At 43.6% G+C, this 21,825-nt stretch overlaps 1 protein-coding gene and 1 long non-coding RNA gene across 2 annotated transcripts in view; one reads left to right on the top strand and one right to left on the bottom strand.

Moving 5' to 3' along the window:
- Positions 1-21,825, top strand: part of LOC133209409 (uncharacterized) — a 360,513-nt gene that overhangs the window by 244,762 nt on the left and 93,926 nt on the right. The window lies entirely within an intron of this gene.
- FRZB (frizzled related protein) lies at positions 1,640-20,525 on the bottom strand. The gene is made up of 6 exons (XM_061348068.1): positions 20,025-20,525; positions 10,821-10,868; positions 6,394-6,459; positions 4,246-4,450; positions 3,950-4,013; positions 1,640-2,214 (listed from the first exon to the last, which is right to left on the bottom strand). Exons 1-6 carry the CDS (start codon positions 20,476-20,478, stop codon positions 2,104-2,106), a joined length of 948 nt encoding a protein of 315 aa, XP_061204052.1. The 5' UTR covers positions 20,479-20,525; the 3' UTR covers positions 1,640-2,103.

Here is a 21,825-nt window from a genome sequence, read left to right as displayed (position 1 = left end):
GAAGAAGTTTCTTCTCAAGTTTAAGTGGAACCTCTTGTGTTCCAGTTTGCACCCATTGCCCCTTGTCCTATCATTGTTTGCCACTGAGAAGAGCCTGGCTCCATCCTCGTGACACTCCCCCTTTATATATTTATATGCACTAATAAGGTCACCCCTCAATCTCCTCTTCTCCAAACTATAGAGACTCAGCTCCCTCAGTCTTTCCTCATAAGGGAGATGCTCCACTCCCTTAATCATCTTAGTTGCCCTGCGCTGGACTCTCTCCAGCAGGTCCCTGTCCTTCTTAAACTGAGGGGCCCAGAACTGGACACAATATTCCAGATGAGGTCTCACCAGGGCTGAGCAGAGGGGAAGGAGGACCTCTCTTGACCTACTAACCACCCCCCTTCTAATACACCCCAGGATGCCATTGGCCTTCTTGGCCACAAGGGCACAGTGTCGGCTCATGGTCACCCTGTCGTCCACCAGGACCCCCAGGTCCCTCTCCCCTACACTGCTCTCTAACAGGTCGTTCCCCAACCTATACTGGAACCTGGGGTTGTTCCTGCCCAGATGCAGGACTCTACACTTTCCCTTGTTATATTTCATCAAGTTATTCCCTGCCCAACTCTCCAGCCTGTCCAGGTCTCGCTGGATGGCAGCACAGCCTTCTGGCATGTCAGCCACTCCTCCCAGCTTAGTGTCATCAGCAAACTTGCTGATAGTACACTCAATTCCCTCATCTAAATCATTGATGAATATATTAAATAATACTGGTCCCAGTACCGACCCTTGAGGCACTCCACTAGATACAGGCCTCCAACTAGACTCCGCCCCATAGACTACAACTCTCTGGCTTCTCTCCTTCAGCCAGTTCACAGTCCACCTCACTACCCAATCATCCAGACCACACTTCCTCAATTTAGCTGCGAGATTACCCGATTTTAATTTCTTTTAAACAGGTGAAAATAGGAAAACAGAAGATTATTTCCAATATGTTGACTCTGCAAAAAAAATCTATATAAGCACAAGAATTAAAGTTTTTTTGCGCTTTTTTATATTGTCAACTGTAATATAAAAATATGACGTTGGTTCAAAAGTCAGAGAAGGTCCGTGTTGGTAACTACAATTCTTTTATTGGACATATTTTACTGAGCATTGAACACTTGTTTATGTAGGCACAGATTTAAGAATAAACCACAAAATCGAAAGGATAAAGTGCAGACCTGTACTGATAAGCAGGCCTGGTAAAGTCAGTCTACTCTTTCAATTCAGCAGAGAAAAGAAAGAAAAGGGGGAAAAAACTGCCATTATAAGAGAAGTATATTATAAATTACATTCTGTGGTAGCAGAACTATACAACCTTTCCTGTGAGGTCCACAGCACTGGAAAACTCAAGTCCCCTGTGTATAAGCACGCTGAGTTTGTCGCAGGAAATATCTTAAGACTCTGACTTACAGAAGTGGTTCCTTTATATGAAAACCTAAAGGGATATTGATTAAAACAGTTCTCTTAACATCATTTCTCTATATAGAATCATAGAATAGTTAGGGTTGGAAAGGACCTTAAGATCATCAAGTTCCAATCCCCCTGCCATGGACAGGGACGCCTCGCTCTAAACCATGTCACCCAAGGCCTCGTCCAACCTGGACTTGAACACTATATATTTCAGAATAGAAAATTATGCACTCAAACAACCTCCCCCCCAACAAAATGTTTCAGCAAATAGTGATTGAGTGAAAGCGGAAGTCAGTGAAAGCCATGACTTTAAGCAATGGTCTTGGCTAGATTTCATTCATGCTTACATCTGAATTTTCTCATTAAGAAGATTCAGAAATAGAATGGTAAATTGTACATATCCTTGTCTTTCCCAGTCTCATAAGGGCAGTTTTCTACAGGTCGTAGTAACAGCGAAAAAAATATATATTTCCAGAGCTTGCACAAATTAAAAAAAAAAAAAATATGCAGAAAACAAGAGGGAGAATAAAAACTAACATAACCTAAAACATTATTTTGTAGTAAACAATAGAATATAACGTGCAATAGTGCAATTTCTCCTTTGCTGCTCCAACAATGAAGTCTTGGTAGATAGTCCACTGCAAGTCAAGGTACGGCATTCCACATCTAACTACGTGCTTGTCGGGCACTGCTGGGTTTGCCAGGCTTTGGAGCCGAGTCGCTGTGTCCAGGCTCTCGCTTCCCCTTCCCGAGGTGGCGGAGTTTCTGATCCCAGCGCTGCATATTGAAAGGCAAAGAAATTACTAAAGAGATTGCAAAAGAAGAACTAAGTAAGTAAGTTGTCTGTAAATCAACTGCATGTCTTTACAAACAGCAGCAACAAAACATGAACCTTCGCTGTTTCCACTGTGCTAGCCTGGAGGAATGCGAGGTCACTGGTAAATAGAAAAAACAACTCCTGGCTTTCTCGTAGCCTCTGTGAATGAAAGGTTCTGGTGTCCCCAACATAAGAAGAACATGGAGCTGTTGAAGCAAGTCAAGAGAAGGCCACAAGGATGATCACTGAAGCAGCTCCCGTAGAAGACAGGCTGAGAAAGTTGGGGCTGTTCAGTCTGGAGAAGAGAAGGCTGCATGAAGACCTCATAGCAGCCTTCCAGTATCTGAAGGGGGCTACAAAGATACCGGAGGGGGACTCTTCATCAGGAACTGTAGCAATCAGACAAGGGGTGGTAGGTTCAAACTTAAGCAGGGGAGACTTACTTAGGTTAGATATAAGGAAAGAAGCTCTTCCCTGTGAGGGTGCTGAGCTGCTGGCACAGGGTGCCCATAGAAGCTGTGGCTGCCCCATCCCTGGCAGTTCTCAAGGCCAGGTTGGACACAAGCTTGGAGCAACCTGCTCTAGTGGAAGGTGTCCCTGCTTGTAGCAGGGGGTTGGAGCTGAATGATCTTAAGGTCCCTTCCAACCCAAATGATTCTATGATTTTCCAAGTGAGAAAATAACTGAATTCCAGAAAAAAGAAAAAAAAAAGCAACCAACAAATGACACTGCCACTTGAGAACTAAAACTAAACAGAAGTCAGCCCATAGTGGTAATGTGGTACTCTGCAGCCCTGGATTTTGTGAGGTTCTGCCAAATCAAACAACAATTTTAATAAGATCTTTGTATCTTTTCACTCATGTCATCTCTGTGGATGTGACAAATGCACACACAGAGAAAATCCTGCATTTGTAATCAGAACAGTATTTTCCTGCCAGTCACCATTAGCGCTCTTGAAGAAAGTGTTGAGTGGAACAGGAGACTGGTTTGCACTGGCACAACCATTAGGTCAAATCAACAGCAGAGCAGTTAGGTCAAAGTAAGACTATTCTGTGTAAAGTGACAATCCTAACAACACTGAAGTCACGGGACACTTTTTCTGTGCATCAAAACATAAAAAGGAAATCCTTCCAGATCTTGCAAGGCATTAGAATACATTTAAATTAGAAAACATTAAAATACATTTTAATATATTGCTTGCATTTGAGCTCATTGCTTCCAATTCACCATGACATGACTTCTTTATCATGAACCTCATTCATCTAAGCCAGGAAAGTAAATTTAAAATAGTTGCTAATCCACACAATTTGGTAAATGTACTGTATTTAAATAATATTAAATCTAAAAAGTGTAATTTTATCTTGTTCTGGGAAACACTTGTAAAGCCCTTTTTTAATTAATCAGTATCACAATCCCAATGAAATAGGTCTGTGTTGCAGAATTCACAGCTTGCCTACAGAGATAAAACACTCCCACTGTTTGTTTTTTGAGACAGGTGTTGATTGCTGAGGCACTAGTGTATTTTGGATATTTCAGTGTATCTCTTCAGTTCATTCAGCATGCATTTCTATGTAATATACCAAATAACACACCAAGTTAACTTTTAATGTGTACTTTGTTCCCTCATTTTGAAAATATTAGGTAGATAGTTCACGGTATCTGCAACAATTGACTTTTGGTGAGGTATTTTCTTACCTTTACTTTTTTACCAAGACGATCCTTCCATTTCTCAGCTATGGAGCCTTCCACCAAGAGTAACCTACACAACAGAGACAACCAGTTACTCTATCAACAGGCACACACAAGCTGTACAACCCAATATATGCAAGACTAAGATCTGTGTATCTGCAGAGACCCCTGCGCCCCACTGAATACCAGTAAGGACATGTACGGAGTCTCACCAAGTTTCGCTTTCCTGGTGGCTCTGAAGTTCAGCTTTATCATCAAGGAAACAAACAACAAATATGCTCCAAGGACAATCAGAAGGTTACCTGGAGCGCTCCTCATCTTCATAGCCCATAATGATGTACTCTTCGTTGGCACTGAGTGGTGGGCACAGGCAGCCGGAGTTCGTGTGCAGGTTTACAGTGTCCTTTGGGATATTCACCAGGGAAGATTTTAGGATCTCCTTTACTTCCACTACTGCAGTGACATCATGACATTTAGTCTTCACCTCCTTCACTTTAGCCCGAATGACTGGGAAAAAGTCACAGAGTGTAGTTAGCAGCAGCAGATCATGCAGGTCACCCCTAAGCCATTCTTGGTGACCTCTAGGATTAGTCTTTTGCATGGTCCATTATCTGAAGCTCAGCTGAACTCCAGCAATATCCCTGCCCCCATCACTTTATTCCTTCATCCTCTACTAATAGGAGTCCAGGTAGCTTAGTATATCTCATAATACTACTGCCATGAGCAGGAGTTACGTAGCAGTTGAATTTATGTCCTGTTTAAGTTGGGCTTTAACTTTAGCATCCCTTCTTCTTTGCCATTTTCCCTTTAAATATATTTTATTCATTCCTTATACGATCTCCTCCTCCCTCAGGCTGTCACTGCTCCTTGACTGCTTGCAGTACAAGGGACCAAGCTTTATTTGTCACTCTCAGCCTTTCATGAAACATGAATGTGCATTAAAACTTCCCATATCTCATCCAACTACTGCTGGATGACAAGCTCTTACCTTTTTATTTCTCTCTCCAGTGACCCAGCACCAATCTGCTCTGCTCTTTATGAGCTCCAAATGCTCCTGATCTTGACCCGATGACCTGTCTAATTGTTTCCTCCCTCACCCTTTCTTTTTGCCTTAAGTTGCATAGGAAGAAAGTTGCCTTTCACAGGGAACACTTTTCATTCTCTCATGGTGACCAAGTGAACTGATACCACATACAAATGCAAAGCCAATCCAGAGGTCATGCTCTAGAGAATGCCACATCTTTCACAAATAGCAGATTCCCTGGATGCCAAATTTCTTCCAATCTATGTGAAAAACGTATTATGAGAGAAAACCATGGACTTACACATCTTCTCTCTTCACATGCATTGCCCGTGAAGACCATCAACCACATTAAATATAGCTGTCAACAATTAATAAGCTGTGCATTTAATATACGCAATTTATCCCAAGTGATTCACTTCCTGAAAGCCTTTTAAGATTTTGAAACAAAATCTTGCTGTGGTTTGGAGTTATTTCAAATGCAATTTGACTCCTCTTTAATTTCAAGAGCTTGACAAGATGGGCAGTAGCATTATCAGTGACTTTCTACCATGTGCAGGTACTAGTCACTTTGTAATAAAACAACATAAAACCTACTAGTCACCTAAAAAAAACAGCGATGTCTGAATAATATAATAAAATTTTTAGCTTTTAATAGGATCTATTTTTAAAAGTTTATCTGACCATAGTTGCATAAATGCATAATCTTAATAAATATTATATAATCTCTACCATTTAAATGAAGTCTTTAAGTTCACTGAGCTTAAGGCTATTCACATCATTAATGGGAAAAAGGACGGGCCTGATTGTTCAGTTCCTGTGACATGTATTCACTGGCTTCATTGACTTAATTGACTTAAAATAAACAGCATGAAGAAAAGTAGCAGCCTGGACCTTTCATATGCCTGAAGAGCAGGACAATCTGGACAACAAAAGATATAATATGCACTTTTATAGATATTACTGACAGCATAACAGATGCTTGCTGCTGGCTCTGATATGCGAGAAGGAAAGAACCTTGTATGCCTGTTAGATCCCATGGTGAGTTTGCAGGTATGAAAGTGAGTAAAAACATACTTTCCTGCAAAAGCAGAGCATATGGGAGCTGGGAAGAAGAGACAGTTCAGACACAGCAACCCACAACATCATTTTTGTCATATCCCCTTTCACACTAAAGAAGTGCATGAATCCCAGCTGCCTGTGCTGATGCTGAAATAACACTCAACGTCAACAAAGACACTCTTTCACTAACATTAAGCTATTCCCCTCCAACCTTCTTATTTGGACATGTTTCGGGCCACATCTTCCATCTGTAATATGTGCCATTGGATTTCCCATCAGTAATTGGGACCAGAGGCTTTTTTAATGAGAATCTTCCCCTTACTGTAGCCTTAAAAATGTTGGGAGCCGGCCATGCAGCTGTTCTTACCATAGTTATAGTTGTTGCGTAGGTAGGTCTTCTGGGTCGCTTTTATAGGCTTGCATTTGCAGCGCTCTGTAAAACCAGACAGTTTTGTTTAGCATGAAAAGAGCACATGTTCAACGACCATCTCTCCCAAGCTCACTCCTAACAAAACAATTTCTTTATTACAGGAAAGTGAAATATTAAAAACCACAGGGCATTCCTGAGCTGTTCTGTTGGAAGATATTGTGGAACTCATGATTGGAAGATGTTGAGGTCTCATGGACCTCAAAGGTTTCCAGGAGAAAACTTGACACGCTGAAATTTAAGAAACCAAACTAAACTACGTCAACCAACTAACCCTGCAACAACAAAGGCAAAAAGACTTGGGAGTATGAAGGGACAAAATCTTCCATTTTAGGGCAATTCAAGGTTTAGTCTTGGTCTCTTCTGTGCTTGCAGGAGCTGCAGCTCTACATCCTTCTCTCTTCAGTATTGCATTTACTGAACACCCTCCTTTCTGCATCTTTAACTGTACAGGCTGTAATACAGACACAGAAAGCAAATACTATGACAAAGCATGACTCGACATTTGATTGGAGACTACATAGCTCAGCTCAATTTAGCAAACTGGGATATTCTGGCCAGCAGGCCCTCACTGTAAGGAACAGGATTTTTGTGGCTAATTCTCGACATACAGTCCATCTTCGCTGTTGTACTGTAAGATTTCCTGCAGTGGCGCAGCCCTTTTATAAGTTGTCCAAGAGCTACAGTCAACAGATGAAGCATGTTGCAGCATAGCGGGACCAAGTGGCTCCCTGCTCAGAATGCTCCTGGGATGGTCCCAACTAAATGGAACCTCAACCATGTCCCTTCAACAGTGTCCCGCAGGAGGTTCAAGAGAGACTGAGTTTAAGAGGTTGAACAGCTTCACTTGACTACTTCAGGTGTTTGGTGTCACCTCTGATCCTGCTCTGGACTCTTCCTCAATATTTGTGTAAATTTTACACAGTTTTATTATCACCCAGAACCTCAGGTTGAATTAAAATAGAAGCATTATTAGGCCATCCCTATGGTGGTAAGGATGGCCTTCAAAAGATAATACAAATGAGCACTGTTGAAGCAGCATTTCCAGTGGTGCAGCTTCCAGACAGCTGGGAACAATAATGGAGGTAAAAATATTTCCATTAGTGCCCAGGGAGTGCTCATGCTGAAGCTCCAGACTCGTGCGTTCATTAACACCACCAATACTGCATGGCTATTGTTCTAAAGTAAATAATTACTTATTTCAACCTAGTGTCTAAGTGGAGTTTGGTGAAGCCATTTCAAATAGCAGGCCCCAGTATTACATGATCATCTATTTTGATATTTGACTTAACATTTTATTGGAAGTAGACTTAATGCAGCCTATTTCTATACACCATCATGCTAAAATACCAATGCATATAAGCTAGTGATTTAGTTAAATCTAACATGAAGAGTCTGAAAAATAACCTCTTTTTTTGCTATATAAGATTTTTGCATATTAAAAAAAATAAATGGATCTTGGTTATGGACTTCTCAAATCATTATTTACTACTGAAAGAATTTTTGTAGCTGAAAATACAAAAAGAAGAAAACAAAACAGGAAAAGAGAAGAACATTTCTGAAGAAGAGTATATTGTTTCCTTGAATTTCAAACACATCCTCAGGAACCTACATATAGAGTCCTACAGACTTCAGCTTTTGTATGAGTTTATTACAATAACAAAGGCAATGAAAGGAAGTGATTTTTGGCTTCCCTTCTGCCTGTGGGAGCTCATGCATACTTTAGGCCAAATTATACCCTGTTTTATGAGCTGCCTTGAAACAGACCATAAAAGATGTGCTCCTATGACCTACACTTCCACAGGCATCTCAGCATTCAAGTCCAGGAAGTCGTACACTTTAATGTTCTCCTGCTCTACAGTACTTTGCTCTATGGCACAAGTAGAATAAAATAGTCCCTATTACAAGACAAGAATACATATCCTGAAATTTCCCTTAATTTTAAGATTAGCCTCAAATTTCCCTTAATTTTAAGATGGCATTGGATTATTTTATTATTTTTTTAGTCTTGTTATAGAAACAAATTATAGACCTGCCGGTGTTTTTAAAGAAGGATAACTCCTAGCTGCCCCAATGCTTTTCAAATTTACATTTCAAAGAACTTTACAAAACACTGCATTATTCCTAATTACTATCTAGACATACAGAAACTAACACAGAGTCACTTGCCAAAGTCAGTTATAAAGTCAATTTTAAAGGTAGAACCAGCTCATCTCTCCCAATGCCTGTTTCAGTGACGTTCGAAGAAAGCACAATGTGAGTATTAGAGAACATATATTTGATCAGTGCCTGTTTCTGGCAAAGCTGACTTTTTCTCATGGAGTAGGAACACCTACAGAAGGTGGCTATAAAAGGTACTGTATCTCTTTATGCTGAGAGGAAGTCCTATCTTGCATGATAGCCTCCTCTGAAGCTGCCAGAACTACCAGGAGAGCCCTAGAACCACGTCATATCCCAAGTAGCAGATGCTCACACCAGGTTTGAGATCTCAGCTAACTTTTCTATTAAATAGTCTTTTTTAATACAAGTCAATATAGGACTAATAAAAGCTCAGAATCTCTATCTTTGAAAACTTCTCCTTGTAAATGCCAAAACTATGCAGGAAGAGGATACCAAGAAACATGCCATCTTAAATATATGTGCATGCACAACATAAAATCTGTCTGTAATACTGACCAGTACAAGCACTCAAACCTGGCAAATGTTTCCCTGACAAATTAAAGATAAAAACCACCCAAAATCTTGAAAAATTTTTATGTGACTCAGAAAGAATCTGATGAAGCAAACAATGTAGTTCACCACAAAGGTACAAAAGGTCTCCTCCAAAAAACTCCCATGCAGACTCAGAGGGAAAGTTTTGCCAGGGATAAAAGGCGCCTTGAACAGAGGTTACCCAAGAGTGCTGCTCACTGCAGCAGAAATGGTCTTTGTACCACGACAGGCAGTGCCCTTCCTTTTCATCAGCAATTCTTCTGCCCACCTTCACCCTATTTTTCAGATGGGTTTTCTTAGGTCTGGTTTTGCTTTTACTAGTAAAAAGTCACAACAGCAGCAGTATAAATTCCACTGCAGCATCACTTACTGGTATTACACACCACCTACATCCCTAAGAACAGACAGATATTTGTAGTGTTTTTTATGTAAGGCAACGCTGAAAGTATCCCCTTTACTTCCATACTGAAAGTGGAGCTAGTATGCCCTTTGTACAGACAATGAAAGCCACACTTGAAAATGACTTAAAACTAAGATACTAAGATTAGTAATAAACATATTTAGAAAGTACTTCAGGCACGGTCCCATGCACAATTTGAAATGGACATTGCTAAGGGGCTTATCTTATTGGGTTTTTCTAACTGTAGATGGCTTTCTAAAGGATGTACACTGTGATTTAAGTAGCTTTTTGCACCTACATAGCAGCTACTTTCACATTGGGAACTACCAGTCACATTTTAAAACTGTATTATAAGATGGGCATTATTAAAACCTTTTTACAATTTGGTCACAGAGATTAATGCTGACATTATCCAATTTTATGTAGGTATCTAGCTTTACGTTCCACAAATATCCTTAGGCATTTATATTAACAAACTGAGCATCAGTGTGCACTATTGCTCATCTACACCTCTGGAAAAGGAAAGACACGATGGCCAACACTAGGTTTCTAAGTGTCATCTTCTTGACAAGGTTCTAAGAGGAAAATTTGCGAAGGAATCGTAATAAAATTCTGGGCAACCTATAGCCATTGGCTTGCTTGAGCAACAAATCCCCATTTCTGTAACCTGCTATCTACTGCCTCAGCCTTGCTTCCTTGTATTGCCTATGCCTAGTGGTAACACTCAAGAGGTTTGACTCAGTTCCAACAAAAGCAAAACAAAAAGTAACAGGGAGCCTGCCAGAATAAAACCAGTCTCAGAAGATCTCAACCTCCTCAGGTTAATGGGAGTTTTGCCATTAGCTACAAAGAGTGTCAAACTTAACCCACGAGTTTTAAGTCAGAATTAGCCATTATCTTCTCTGGTTTTGCCCAGTGAAAACTCATTTAGTGATTATTCACACTGTTCAGTACAAAATGCCTCATGAAATCAGCACAGCCCTCTTGATTTGCTGGGAGATTTTGCCCTGACAAAAGCAGAAGAGATGAGCACTAAATGGTGGGCTAAAGAGTTAAATGAGCTGTGGACCTCTTGGTCCACAGGCTGAGAAGCCCAAAATCTCACCTGCCGATGTGATACAAAAAAGCACAATCTACAGGATTCCCAGACAAGATAGAGTATTTAAACAACACCCAATACCCCTCTTACTTAATCAAATATTAAACGGATGGAAAGACTATAGCTTGTTATACAGCTTTATTAATGTCTACTTACCAATGCCGGTGCCTCTACAATTGCCATTATTGGAATCCATAGGGAAATCTGGCATGTATATAAAGAAATGTTAGTATTTTTAATTTGGTATCATTTCAATATACCCACATTGCTATGTTTTCTTATTCTCCAGTATTTTGTATATTAAAACTTCACTTAATTAATAAACACTGTAACGGTCTACAGGCCAGCCTGTTTAAAGTTGACACGTTATGTTATCTGAACTTCACCCAAATCCAGCACATGATGTTAAATGCTTTAGCAAATTAAATATCCCATTTCTACTAGCGCACAGTCTGGCAGGTTTAGGTTGAGGATGGAAATTTATAGCATGAACTTAAGAGTGTGTACAAAAAGTACGTGTACTGTTTGAATTTAATTAGATGATGAAGGAGAAATTACTTTTGGTTTGTTTTTTGGGTTACTGAGGAAATCAAACCAACCAACCACAATCATTGAAGCAACTGCCAAGGCAAATGTTTCAGACCTTTCCCTTCCCCTCACTTTAAAAACATGCTGATTAGTTTGAAGGACAGATAAGGAACAGAAGGAAAAAAAAGGCACTATGTCCAAAGCACTGCTTTTAGACACATTCATAAGTGGAATGTGTCCCACATTACTAAAACACCCCATTTCAAACCAATTGTTTATTAAATCACACAATTTAATGGATGTATACATACACTTAATGATAAAAACCAAGTATGTTAATGCACAGAATGTTGTACAAGTTATGGGGAAAAAAATTCAAGAGAAACAAGATTTGAGAGAGCCAGTACACTTTATTAAAATGATACATAAAATAGGAAAACAAATGAGCTTGCAAGGGAAAAGCATTTCTTTAAGTTTGCATGCCCAAATGTTTCTGCAGGTTTTTGCAGTTCTGGAAGCTACCATACAAACATCATGTTTATTATATCCTTCTATGATCCCTCACGCAACACCACTGCTTTTACAGTATAGGACAAACGAATACCTGACCATGTAACAAAAGCTCCTCTCTTGCAGCTTGAGCTGTAAGGATCTGGCCATAAGACAGCCCAGGACACTGATGATACTTGGTATAGGTGAAGGTATAGGTTTAGATGTGTGAGCTACATTTTAAGGGCTGAGGCCATTATTTAATCACAAATTCTGTAAATATATAATTAAAATACCTGCTTACGAGAAATCTACTATTACTTACTTAATCTTCTAATTTGGCCATACTTCTTTTTTAAAAAAATATTAAAAACCTCCACCTTAATACATATTTATACTACTCACAGCGTCATGAAACTTCCTTTTCATAAATGACAGGGCAAGAGTAAATCTGAAAAACAACTAACATAATAATTAACTTCAGAAAAATTCAGACCTCAGGACTAATTATTCCTACCAACATAAAGAACAAAGGATATAGAAAATAGCATAGAGTAGATGCTCTTATGTCCAATATCCTGTTGCTAATAAAAAAACGCACATCAATTTTCTTCCAAAGAAAGTTCCAACTACCACAAGATCTTAGTTTATAGAACAAGCCCAACATTTTCACGGAGCCAGTTTGGTCTTTGGTTAGCAGGTACTTCCATTGCAGCTGTAAGGCTCCCCCATGCTGCCTTGTACCAAACCAAATTACACACACATATTCCTGCTTACTGCACCTAAGCTATTCTCACATTAAAAATATCCCTGTTGTTATTAGTGGTATTTAAAAATTGTGACCTCTTCCATTAGAGTAGGATTGAAAAAAAGAGGTCTTCATCGAATTTACATGTTCTTTTATGCTGCAACAGGTGCTTTCTTGTATTCCAGGACACGAAGAGAGTGGAATTTAAATGGTTTTCCTCTTGCAAATGGTAAGTAAAAGGATGACCACATTTATTCTCATTCTTCCTCTCCTGGACCAATCCTCTGTTGCCTTGTTCATTTAGACAAATTGTAGCTTTAAACCTGCAATTCCTTTTGACATAGTAAAAGCACAAAAGAGCGCTCGGGTCCATACACTGACCATCCTCCCATCTGCTCCCACTGCAGACAGAAGTCTGTAAAACCTCCAAGCCACCAACCAGCAGAAGCGGCTCTACCTCTCCATGTGCCTAAGACTGGCCTGAGATGTTTCATCACTCCCTGGGCATTCAAGACCCCTGCATAGAAAGCTCTCCACATTCACTGCTCGCCTCATTCGGTTGTCTTGGCCAGCTTCTCAGGTTGCCTTCAAGGCTGCCTGACTTTGCATGTGGTCAGGGTGACCCTTTCTGGTGCTTCATGTGGCCCAGCAAGCTACAGTTCCTACCAAACCAAATACTTCATTTATGAACAAAGGGATGGTTTGTTCACACCTTCATGGCATATTCCCAATGCAAATAAAATGGTTACTGGGGTGTCCTGGTTTCGGCTAGGATATAAGGGTGCAGAAAAAATCTTCATCAGCAGAGGAGCCACGGGAAAGTATCACATTAAACGTTTTATATCTTTACATCCACAGAGGGAACACAGAAGGATAAAGAAGCCCTTAAGTGAACTCTCCCCTCCTAAATCATGGCTGATCCAAGCAGTTATGGCTTTATGATATTCAAGCAAACCAAGTCAAGTCACTCTGGAAGTACAACTCAAAAGCAACCGGAGCTCAGTAAGGGGGTCACAGCCTTCCCTGTGATGTACACACTTGGATGTACGATGCTCATGTGTCTTGGCTGAAGAACTGTCCTTCAAACTCACACCAATGCAAGGAGGACTGGTAAACACTCAACACACCCAATATAAACCTGGTCCTGCAAACAAACACAGAACTAAACTGCTTTCCACCAGAAGCTGACTTCCACTCCTACGTACACCACTCATTATATTTGTACCAAATTACAACATGCCACAACCTCAACCCATTCCTAATTCTGCAGTAATTCGTTCATTCACCAGGTCACTCGTCCTGCCCCAAACCAGAGGCTGCAGGTATCTGATGAAGCAGCTGGCTGTGCAACAGACGCAATTCAGACATGGTGTTCAGTACAGCTTTTGATGGAAACAGCTCCCACTTCAGAGCCTGTATGTAGGCTATGGTGTACAAGATGCTGTGCTCTGCAACTGTGGCAGGGTGTCTGTCAATGACAAAAGAAGGAGTAAACAGGTACTGATACATAGTGTCATGATTCATTTCCCTGCTTATGAGGGCTTGGGTGAGTCAAGCACTGTCCTCGCCTTGATGCTTACCTTTCCTGGCACATTCATCCTTATTTAGGGAGCAGTTTCTACTCATAAAAGAGTGGGCTTGTGGAGGGGACCGGTGACCTCCACCACTGTATGACACATCTTGGGAAAGGCTTCCCATCTCCCTGATCCTTCCCCTAGTCAAGCTCATACCGGCTGGTCCCTTCTCATAGGGAACAGATGGGAAAAGGGTCTTGGGCCAGTACCGCCACCACAAAATCCCACTCCGTGACCCCAGGAGGCTAAGAGGCAGAGATCTCTCTCCACCAGGAGATGCACACTGCTCATTCTTCCAGTTGTAATGCAGATGGGGGGGGGGCCCCCCCCAAGGAGAGCTATTTTTAAAGATAAACCACTGACTTCCTATTGTTCCACTTCTCCTCAGAGGCGACCTCTGTGCCAACTCTTGTCTGTGCAAAACAATCTTTTTGAAAGAAATATCTGTCACTGATGATCAGAAGGATTGCCAAAGAGGAAGTATTATCCAGAGCTGCAATCCAAAGGCTTCCTATTAAATGCTGTTTAAGAGGAGGGGAAAAAATCCAAACTATTTTTTTCCAATAAGCCATTTTCATTAACTGCTTTTCAGAGGGATGCTATGTAAAACAAAAGAAAACCCCAATCAACCAAGCAAAAAACCCAAAGAAACCAATAACAAGGAGAGCTGAATAAAAGCCACTTGCATAGTAAGTGTACAAAGTAACAACGCCTAGGACAACAGATTTGGATAAGAGGTTTGTGAAAAGGAAACAATTACTAAAACTAAAGTTTTGAGCAAACATCTTACTTACATCAGAGCTTAAATAAGCTAAAAAAACCCACAAACAATCAAACAAAGAACAACAGCAAAAGAGCACAATCCTGATATCACTGCAGTTATTATTTAACTATATATAACATATTATTTATGTCCCAGCTATTACTGAAGACATTCCAGGCACCCCGCTCCCAAGAACAAAACCACAGTGAGTGGCTCCTTGGGGACTTTCTTCAGATGGAGAAATCTTCATGGATTAAGGAACCCTTCCAAAATGCATTAATTGAGACCTTGTAACTAACTTCAGCTCTTAAAAGCGAAGCAGAAATAGGAAAATTAATCCTGGTTACAGTTTAACATTAGACCCCTGCAACTCCAGGGCGCAGAGTAGCCTGTAACATGGCAATACAGCTGCTCCACATAATGAATTACTCCACATATCAAATCCCACTAGGTTTTGATGACATTTAATGGCCTAGGAATTGACTTGACACTTAGATTACAAAAGCCATTCGAGGGGACTCAGCCTACAAATTCAGACGAACTCTAGCGACAATGGTAGCAGCATCAATGGTTTCATCACTAGTAAGGTTTAAATTCCCTTATTTACTTTTCCTGCCTTCTTTCAGGCTTAAAGATTGCACTGACTTTGTTCTTTACCTGAGAAATGAGGCTGCTTCTAGGTTTTCAGCAAATGCCTGAACAAACATCAACTTTATAAATTACAACCTGGGCACAACTGCTCGTCCTCAGTACAGTCCCCTAGCACCACTGTGCATTTCAACTACCATGAGTAGAGCTATGCAAAAACCCTGAGCCAGAGCAAATTTGATCCAGATTTTAGAAACCACTGTTTTGAAAATGAAGTTAATAACACCTGAAAAATAAGCAAGAGAAACAGCTCTTTCACTTTTCTTTTAAACATACAATGCCGAATTCAAGTACGGGTTACTACGAACTCATCCAGGCAGACAGGCTAGTATGGAGGACTTGGACTACATGGAGAAATCACGGATTAATATGATTCTATAAGTATTTATGATTATTGGTTTATATAGGTTTATTTTACCTTAAAATAAGATTTCAGAAAAAAATGTCTCCATCACTTGAATAATATTTCATTTTCTTTAATGTTTAAGGGTGGCTTTTAGTTTTTTTTCCAAGAAATCCAGGAATTCTCCTCAGCCATCCTAGAAGAGTCACCCTAAATGGCTCAGACACTATCTATACATGGTTGGTACCTTGTGATGCTGCTTCTCCTTTCTCCAACATCTCATTAATGTGTCTCCAAGCTATTTTTCTACCCAAATAAGATATAGTGGGACAGACCCAACAGACAGATCTGTTCTCCAATATACATGGTACCGATCACATTGCTCTGGTCTTACTGATAGTTGCCTCTTCAGAACAGAAATAAACATGTTGCTTGAGTTATAAACACTCTGCTAGAGAGTAATAGCCAAGCACACGTGCTGAAGTGCTTTTCTGAACCAGCATTCCAACACCAATGATGGCTGTGGTCAGGCTGGTCATTTATTATGTGTAAAATCACAGACAGGTCCCAATGCTGAAATTTTAGATTCAAGACAGTATTTATTCTGCATTTCTTGCTGCTTTACAGACTAAAGATTTGACAGGACCCTGAACAAAGGAAGCAGATAACCTGATAGATGTAAGGAGGAGTCAGCGTACACACACAGAGGCTGAAATATATGGAGCAAGCAAAGGGGACATCCTGCAGATGAAGACAGCCTGAACCAATGTCTGCTAGCAGAACTGCTTTCATCCTCAAAAGCACGGGACAGAGACGCAGGATCAAAGCTATAGGAGACATCAGATATCAGCATGCAGCGATCTGACATTTGGGATGTTATCATATTGTCAAGAGACATTTTCAGCCTCCATCCTGGCCTATGATTTGTTGGATCCTCCACAAAAAGCCACAACAATCAGTGTCACACCTGCCTCCAGCACATTCATACCAACCTGGAGCATCCCTCTGCTGCCTGGCTGTAAAGGAACCTGGGTGTTTCCCAAAGATAATGAAAAGTCAAGCTTCCCACATTACATTTATTTGAAAGTGGTCTCTGTAACTTGAGGAACTTCAGCCCCCCAAATCCCTGTTGTAGTACACCAGCTCACACTCATTCTGGAAACCAGCACAAGCTATCCCTCAAACCAAGCCTTAAATAAGCAGCGGCTTGTTTAGACACAGCAGAGGCTACTCATCCCTTTCAACTTGTGAGCAGCCCTGAAGAACACTATAGAACATCATTCGCTCCTGCAAAGAGGAAGTCTTAGATCTTAACACCCAGGCTGCACTTGGGAAGAGGTTCCAGAGGATGTTTGAGGAGGAATCACAACCTGTGCTCCAATAGCCAAAAGGGATTCTCTTGCTGGGATTTGCCACAGTTTTTATAAACCACAGTTTCTCCACATTTTGCAACAATCTATTGGGCACAGGGAATGCACCTCACCAGAGGGGAGCTTCTCATCTTTTACTGCAACGTCAGCCAAAAAAGTCAAATGAACTTCAAACAATCTTCAACTTGGCATCACTGAAATAAGAGTCAAGACCAACTACTTTAATTTTCGTGAATGTCTGTACAACCTCTTCCTGGGCACAGAGGAGCAGATGGCAACTGATACAGCATGATAGTCACCCATTGCAGCTTCCTGCAGGCCACTCATCCTGCCCCTGCATCCAGCTGAACCATGCACCTGGAAAGATGTATGGTCTAATATTGGAAAGGGAATGGAAATTGGGCTTCCCAAAACCCTGCACCTGCTCCAACAAGGACAAACATCTGACCATGTTGTCCTTCAGGCTGCTGCCTTATGGAAGGGACTAGATAAATGCATTAACTCTTACCAGTACTAATGTACAGACCTCAAAAGGAAAGGAAACAGTAGACTCCTGTTAACTTTGCAGGTAGCTAAAAATGGAAGAAAAATTGAGATTTCACTTTTGAAGAATAAAAGGACCCTCTTCTACAACAGAAACCAATGAAACAATGGATTTGTATTTCTGCCTGCTCTATGAGATGGAGTTTACAGACAGCACAAGGAGCTCAGGAGATAAAACAAGAGCAGATATTCTGTACGCTCCCCATTAGGCAGCTGGTTATTCGTGTCTTCTACTTGGCTGCAATCCTTTATTTGAGAATTGAGTTTGAAAGTGTTCACCTTACTTCTTCCTAGAACAGGAATCCTTCACTGCTTTCTAAGCAGCAGTTTTAGTCCCTCAAGAAGGATTCTTTCAGTCTGGTGCATAATGCAACAGTTCAAAATTTTCAGCCCAGAAATGAGAATGACATCAGGTTCTCATTCACTGAAAGAGAGTTTTCATGGATCCAGCCCTGGAATCCCTCAAAGAGGATATTGTACTGCTGAGGTCCTCAGAAATAGGTAACTCGGGGGCAATTTTAGGCAAACTTCCTCCCTCCAGATTTGAATGTGATTGCTTTCAGATCGCTGAAGACCTGCCAAGCCATTTTTAAGGTGGTTTTGAAAGCACCTCAGTGTTGTGGAGAAAGGTACTCTGTGTTCAAAGCCAACCTGCCCCAAAACATCACAGCAGGTCTGCGGCCCCAAGAGAGCAGCAGCAGCAGTAAGGGAGCTGCAGGCAAAAATAGCTGGTTGGGCTCACAGGCTGGGGACAACTGTGGGGGGAAAGAAAGATGGAAAGGTGTGAGGGGAGTAGTTAGAAAGGTTAGAGAGAAACAGTAGTAACCACTGGAGATACCAGCGTGTATAGTCACCGAGATGAGATCTCAAGACTTAGAGAGGTGAACTTGATAGAGTCAGAGAAGGAACGGGGTTAGTCTGGCCTACAAATAAATGGGGAGGAGTGGAAAGCGCAGCTTACCTGGGAAGGCTGAGCTGGGGAGCACAGTCAGGAAACTGAAGCGTGAGGTTTCGTTAGGAGAGGAAAACAGGAATTACAGTGTTTCGCACTGCTGGCAGTGGGATACATAAAGCATTTGGTAATGGGACAGAAGCACAGTCAAATACTGTGCTGTGCATAACATGGTAAAAAAAACCCTTTCATTCACAGGCCACTGCTGGGGAAGGATGGAGAGATGGGATGGTGGGATCCACTGTCCAGAGTTCCCACAGCCTGGCAGCACAAGGAGCCTGCAGGGTGTGCAGGTGCTGCTCTGCCTCAGCATCCAGCCCCTCTTGGGTGCTACCTTGTGCCAGCTCTGCTCACCCACTCCTGTGACGGAGAGGTCCAGCAGACCCACCAACACTACAGCTTTGCAGCAAGGAAAAGGAGCTTGGCTCCACCAGCAGCAAATGCTTTCCTCAAGTAAGACAGGAACTGTGGTCATTTTGTAAAGGTCAAAGCTCACTCGGGATAACAGCAGATGCTCCTGCCTCCTAGCACCCATGGATGGCAGCTGGACACCTGGCATCAGCCAGACTGTGGGACCACAATGAGTGCAGCCAGTGAGGCAGACACAGTAAAAATGCCATGGGGCTCCAACAGCCCCTTGGAGGCTGCAGGGGTCAGGTACCACTAGAGCAGCCTCAGTGCTGGAGGCAGCTAAGAATGAGTAGTAGTGGAAGGCTGCATCTCAGCTGGGCTCGTCTTCAGACTGTACCTTGTGAGCCCAGGGACCTAATGGGGAACCTGTGCTGTAACTGTGCCTTCAACGCCGACCCCAAAGATGAGCTTGTTTTCTGCCCATCAGCTGTGCACCTCGGGCACTGGCACGGGACGAGGCTGAGGGGACCATGTCCTTCACTGGACACGGCTCCTTCCAACAACCTGCTGGCTGCGCCCAGGGCGTGATGGCCGGGGAGAGCAGCCCCTCTGGGGTGGTGAGTGGATGGGGATGCGCCAGGGGCTGCTATGAAGGCCAGCACACCGCGCCCGGGCAGCTCTGCCTTGGGAACGGGCACGGCTGCCGGCGGAACAGCAGCACGGGGCATCGAGACACTTCCCGTTTGCACGGAACGAGGGCTGTCACTCCCGCACTTTTAAGGGCTCCTCGCCACGACGGCAGGTCTGTCACCTGACACACACCCTCCATCCCAAGAGCAAAACTTTTCCAGCAGCGATGCGGATGGTGAAAGCGGAGAGAAAAGAGAGAAGCGTGTGTGCGTGGGCAGAACACAGGCTCGGAGAAAGCCCCAAAGAGCGGAGAGGGCAGGACCCCCCCGGGCTGGCTCCCCTCCCTCCCTCCCACTCGCCGGCGCCCATTGTCCGGGCGGGCGGGCGGGCGGGCGGGCACGGAGCGGTCCCGTGCACTCACCGGCGCCCTCGGCGGTGACAATGGCCTCAGGGGAGATGCAGACGCCGCGGTCGTACAGCGGGAGCTCGTCGCAGGCCAGGCTCTCGGGCCAGGCGTGGCGGTATCGGACGAGGACGGGCTCGCAGCCGGCGCGGGCGCGCTCGCACACGGACTTGCAGGGCTTGATGGGCTCGTGTTGGAAGTCGATGGTGCAGATGGGCGCGTACATGGCGCAGAGAAAGAAGAGGAGGTCGGGGCTGCAGTTGGTGCCCAGCAGACCCTCGAACTGCTCCATGGCCAGCACGGCATTGGCCTGCGTGCTGTGGTGCAGGTGGTTCGGCATCTTGGTCATGTTCCAGGGCAGCGGCTTGCACAGCGGGATGCGCACCGGCTCGCAGGCCGCCGCCCGCCCCGCCGGCGCCCGGCCCACCACCAGCAGCCCGGCCAGGGCCAGCACCGGCAGACCCTGCCACATGCCCCCGCCGCGCCGCGCCGCGCCCAGCGCAGCGGAGGGGCCGAGCGGCCAGACCTCGGAGCGGGGGGCGGCTCCTCCGGCCGCGGCGCCCGCGCTGGCCCCGGCGCCCCGCCCGCAGACCGGCCCCTCCGCGCCGGGCGGGACAGGCCGGGACGGGGCGGGGGTGCCGCCGGGCCCGCCTCTGCCCTCCGGCCGTGCAGGGGAGCCCTCCGCCGTCCCGCAGCCTGGCATGGAACAAAGGAGAGGTGGTCGGCGCGGGGCAGGGGCAGGAAAGGCTTTCTGTGCGGTGTGAATGGGCTAGCGGGTTTACGCTGAAACACGGGAAGGTCAGGTTAGGTGTAAGGAAGTTCTTTACTGTGAGGGTGGTGAGGCACTGGCACAGGGTGCCCAAAGAAGTAGTGAATGCTCCACCCATGGCAGCGTTCAAGGCCAGGCTGGACTGAGGGCTGGTGTGAGGCATCCCTGCCCATGGCATGGGGTTGGAACTGGATGATCTTCACTTTTTTTCCAACCCTAAACATTCGGTGGTCATATATCCCTCTAAGGCAGACATACCTTCCATCCTCTTGGAACAGCAAGCACTTGCTTCAAGAAAACGCTAAAAACGTTGCTGGAAACATAGACACAAACACAGTGACTTCAGATCAGTCTCTCAGAGGTATATTCCCATATTATTTGGAAGTGCTGCATACAGTTCTGGTGTCACCGACATAAGAAGAACATGGAGCTGTTGGAGCAAGTCCAGAGGAGGCCACGAGGATGATCAGGGGTTGGAGCAGCTCCCATACAAAGACAGGTTGAGAACACTGGGGCTGTTGAGCCTGGAGAAGAGAAGCCGCATACAGACTTCATAGCAGCCTATGGACATGAGATGGGGCAGCCATGGTTTTTTTGGGCAACCTGTGCCTGTGCCTCACCCCCATCACAGGAAGAGTTTCTTCCTTATATCTAGTCTATATCTGCAACTGCAAGTACTTTCTCAGTACAGCAAATGCTGACATCCCAAAACTCACGACCCCTAACATATGTTCCTATGAGATCTGCCTTTAAATCTTTCAGCATCAGTGTGAAGGTACCTCCTATGCATTTAGCTGGCAAATTATCATCCACCTGGTGCCAAAATTTCTCCTCTGACTGAAACTTGGCAAATGCACTCTGGGTACTGACCTGGAACACTGTTATTTTTACCAAATACCTGTACTTCAGTGTCTGCTGAGTTATCTGCTGTTACACAGAAGCACTACATTCAGCCTCAACACCTCTTTAAACTGGTGAGAAGGCTGGTAAAGAAAGAAAAGAGGCAGTGAAGAGGAGAGCCTGTGGTTCCATGCTATAAATACATGGTTG

Source organism: Neopsephotus bourkii, unplaced genomic scaffold (genome assembly GCF_033783945.1).
Source record: "Neopsephotus bourkii isolate Nb327-2 ecotype Australia unplaced genomic scaffold, CSIRO-AGI_Nbou_v1 NB_335, whole genome shotgun sequence".
In the NCBI taxonomy this organism is placed as follows: Eukaryota; Metazoa; Chordata; class Aves; order Psittaciformes; family Psittacidae; genus Neopsephotus; species Neopsephotus bourkii.
This window is presented reverse-complemented; position numbering and strand designations above follow the sequence as displayed.

Bases quoted from the DNA above. Each gene is read 5' to 3' on its own strand.
- FRZB (XM_061348068.1), bottom strand. From the start codon at position 20,478: ATGTGGCAGGGTCTGCCGGTGCTGGCCCTGGCCGGGCTGCTGGTGGTG. The intron at 10,869-20,024 runs GTGAGTGCACGG...TATACATGCCAG, and splicing joins TGTCACCGCCGAGGGCGCCG to ATTTCCCTATGGATTCCAAT. The intron at 2,215-3,949 runs GTAAGAAAATAC...TTCAATATGCAG, and splicing joins GTCTTGGTAAAAAAGTAAAG to CGCTGGGATCAGAAACTCCG.